Raw genomic sequence first — 1,618 nt, 5'->3', positions numbered from 1 at the left:
ATACTTTAAATGAGTACCATATCGATACTTTCGGTTCGATATCGTGTCCCTAGTAAGAAAGTATATTTCGGGGCGGTTGCGAGACTCGATTGGGTGAAAGTGGAGCTGATTGCTGCTGGCTGGTACTTTTGGGATTGTTGTCCTCCATTCTTCTTAATGGTGGGTATTAAAGTTTCTGCAGATTTTTGTACACCATGCAGCCTTTATAGTTTGCTGGGTGATTTCCTTCACAGAGCACATTTAACATCGTTGGATTTTGTCTTGCGCGAGCAATCTGCAGACAAGTGGGGGCCAGCGCATTTAATACATACCGGTCTTCTACGGCAGTATGCTTTTGTGTGTCCATACTGTTGACAGTTAGCGCATTGCGGGATTTCGCGTTTTGGGCGTGGGGGTTCAAATACAATCTTTGTGGTGAAGAGATATTTGATATCGTATATTTCCTTGTTGTTAGGGTTTGCTTTTAGCTCTACAATGAACATTGATAGCGGTTTTTTTCGTGTTTCTGTGTTTCATATTGTAAATGATAATAGGGATATGGCCGAGATTTTGTAGGGCTTCAGCGATTTTTTCGGTGCCAATAGACGAGTGCATATTTCTGAGTATAGCTTTGAAATTTCTTTCTTGTTTTGGTTTGTATGTATAAAACTCAGTGTTTTTTGCTCTAGTTGCTGAACAATTGTTTTTTAGGCCTCGGGAGTTTTTGCTTGTATTTTAACTTGCTCATTGCTTATGAGCTTTAAGTCGTACAGACTTGGAGCAATTTCGGATAAAAGCTTCATTAGGGGGGTAATGTTGCTTACTTTATCAACGAAGATTGGTGGGGGCTTGGGATTATTTTCTTTGGGCTTTGGGTCTTCATCATCTTCTATTTCAAGAGATGAAAATCTATTTTCTTTAGACTGGGATTCGCTTAGCCAGTATTTATCAAGTTTTGCTTGTATTTGATGGCTTACCTGGGCTTTCTCGGGGCCTTTTTTTGGGTTCTACTGTGGTCCATTCCTTACCTGGGGTAGGTTTATCATTTGAGGCTTGCTGTTGGTACAGTAATTGTAATTGCTTTTGAAGTAGCTCAATTTGATCCTGGATATTTGGATTTTTACTATTGGCCGAGGTGGGGCATTGTGAGCTCCGCGAATTTGGTGATTGTCTTGAGATCGTCAGTTGTTGTTGCTGTTTCTGTTCTTTCTTTTCTGGTTGTTGCTGTTGCTTTTCCTGTTGTGTCTGTGATTTTTGCGGTGTTTCGGGCTGCAGAGGAAGTTGGGATTCTTGTTGCTGTTGTGACCTTTGTTGTCTATGCTGTTGTTGTTGTGGCTGAGATGATTCCTGCCCTCCCCCCTTTGGGAGGGGTACGATTAAAGGGCATTTTGAAACTGAGTGTTTTTGGGGTATTTTTATCTCTTATTTTTTAAATATAAATAGTAGTGTCAATACTTAGAAGTGCCCAAAACATAGCATACTTTTAGGCTGCCTGTACATCCACTACTGTTTTGTTGCTAGCACTTTTGTTTGTTTCTTTTCAACTCGGCGGAGTCTCACTTGAGAATTTATCACTCGCGCAGGTACAAATTTTTAATTTTAAATATCAAGCTCCACTTTCACTCAGAACTTTTAAAGC

The 1,618-nt window shown here is 40.3% G+C and overlaps 1 protein-coding gene across 1 annotated transcript; it reads right to left on the bottom strand.

Annotated features, from left to right (window-relative positions):
• Positions 1-227: 227 nt before the first annotated feature.
• On the bottom strand, positions 228-1,338 carry LOC118757235 (putative uncharacterized protein DDB_G0271606; the record flags this gene model as incomplete). Its single annotated transcript, XM_036491965.1, has 2 exons — positions 228-505; positions 957-1,338. Coding segments are annotated over 2 exons (660 nt in total), but the record flags the coding sequence as incomplete, so codon positions are not given.
• Between the last annotated feature and the right edge of the window lie 280 nt (positions 1,339-1,618).

This window comes from Rhagoletis pomonella, unplaced genomic scaffold (assembly GCF_013731165.1).
Source record: "Rhagoletis pomonella isolate Grant_MI unplaced genomic scaffold, Rhpom_1.0 Rhpom_scaffold_15610, whole genome shotgun sequence".
Taxonomy (NCBI): domain Eukaryota; kingdom Metazoa; phylum Arthropoda; class Insecta; order Diptera; family Tephritidae; genus Rhagoletis; species Rhagoletis pomonella.
The sequence above is the reverse complement of the archived record's forward strand: the minus strand, read 5'-3'. Positions and strand labels throughout refer to the sequence as shown.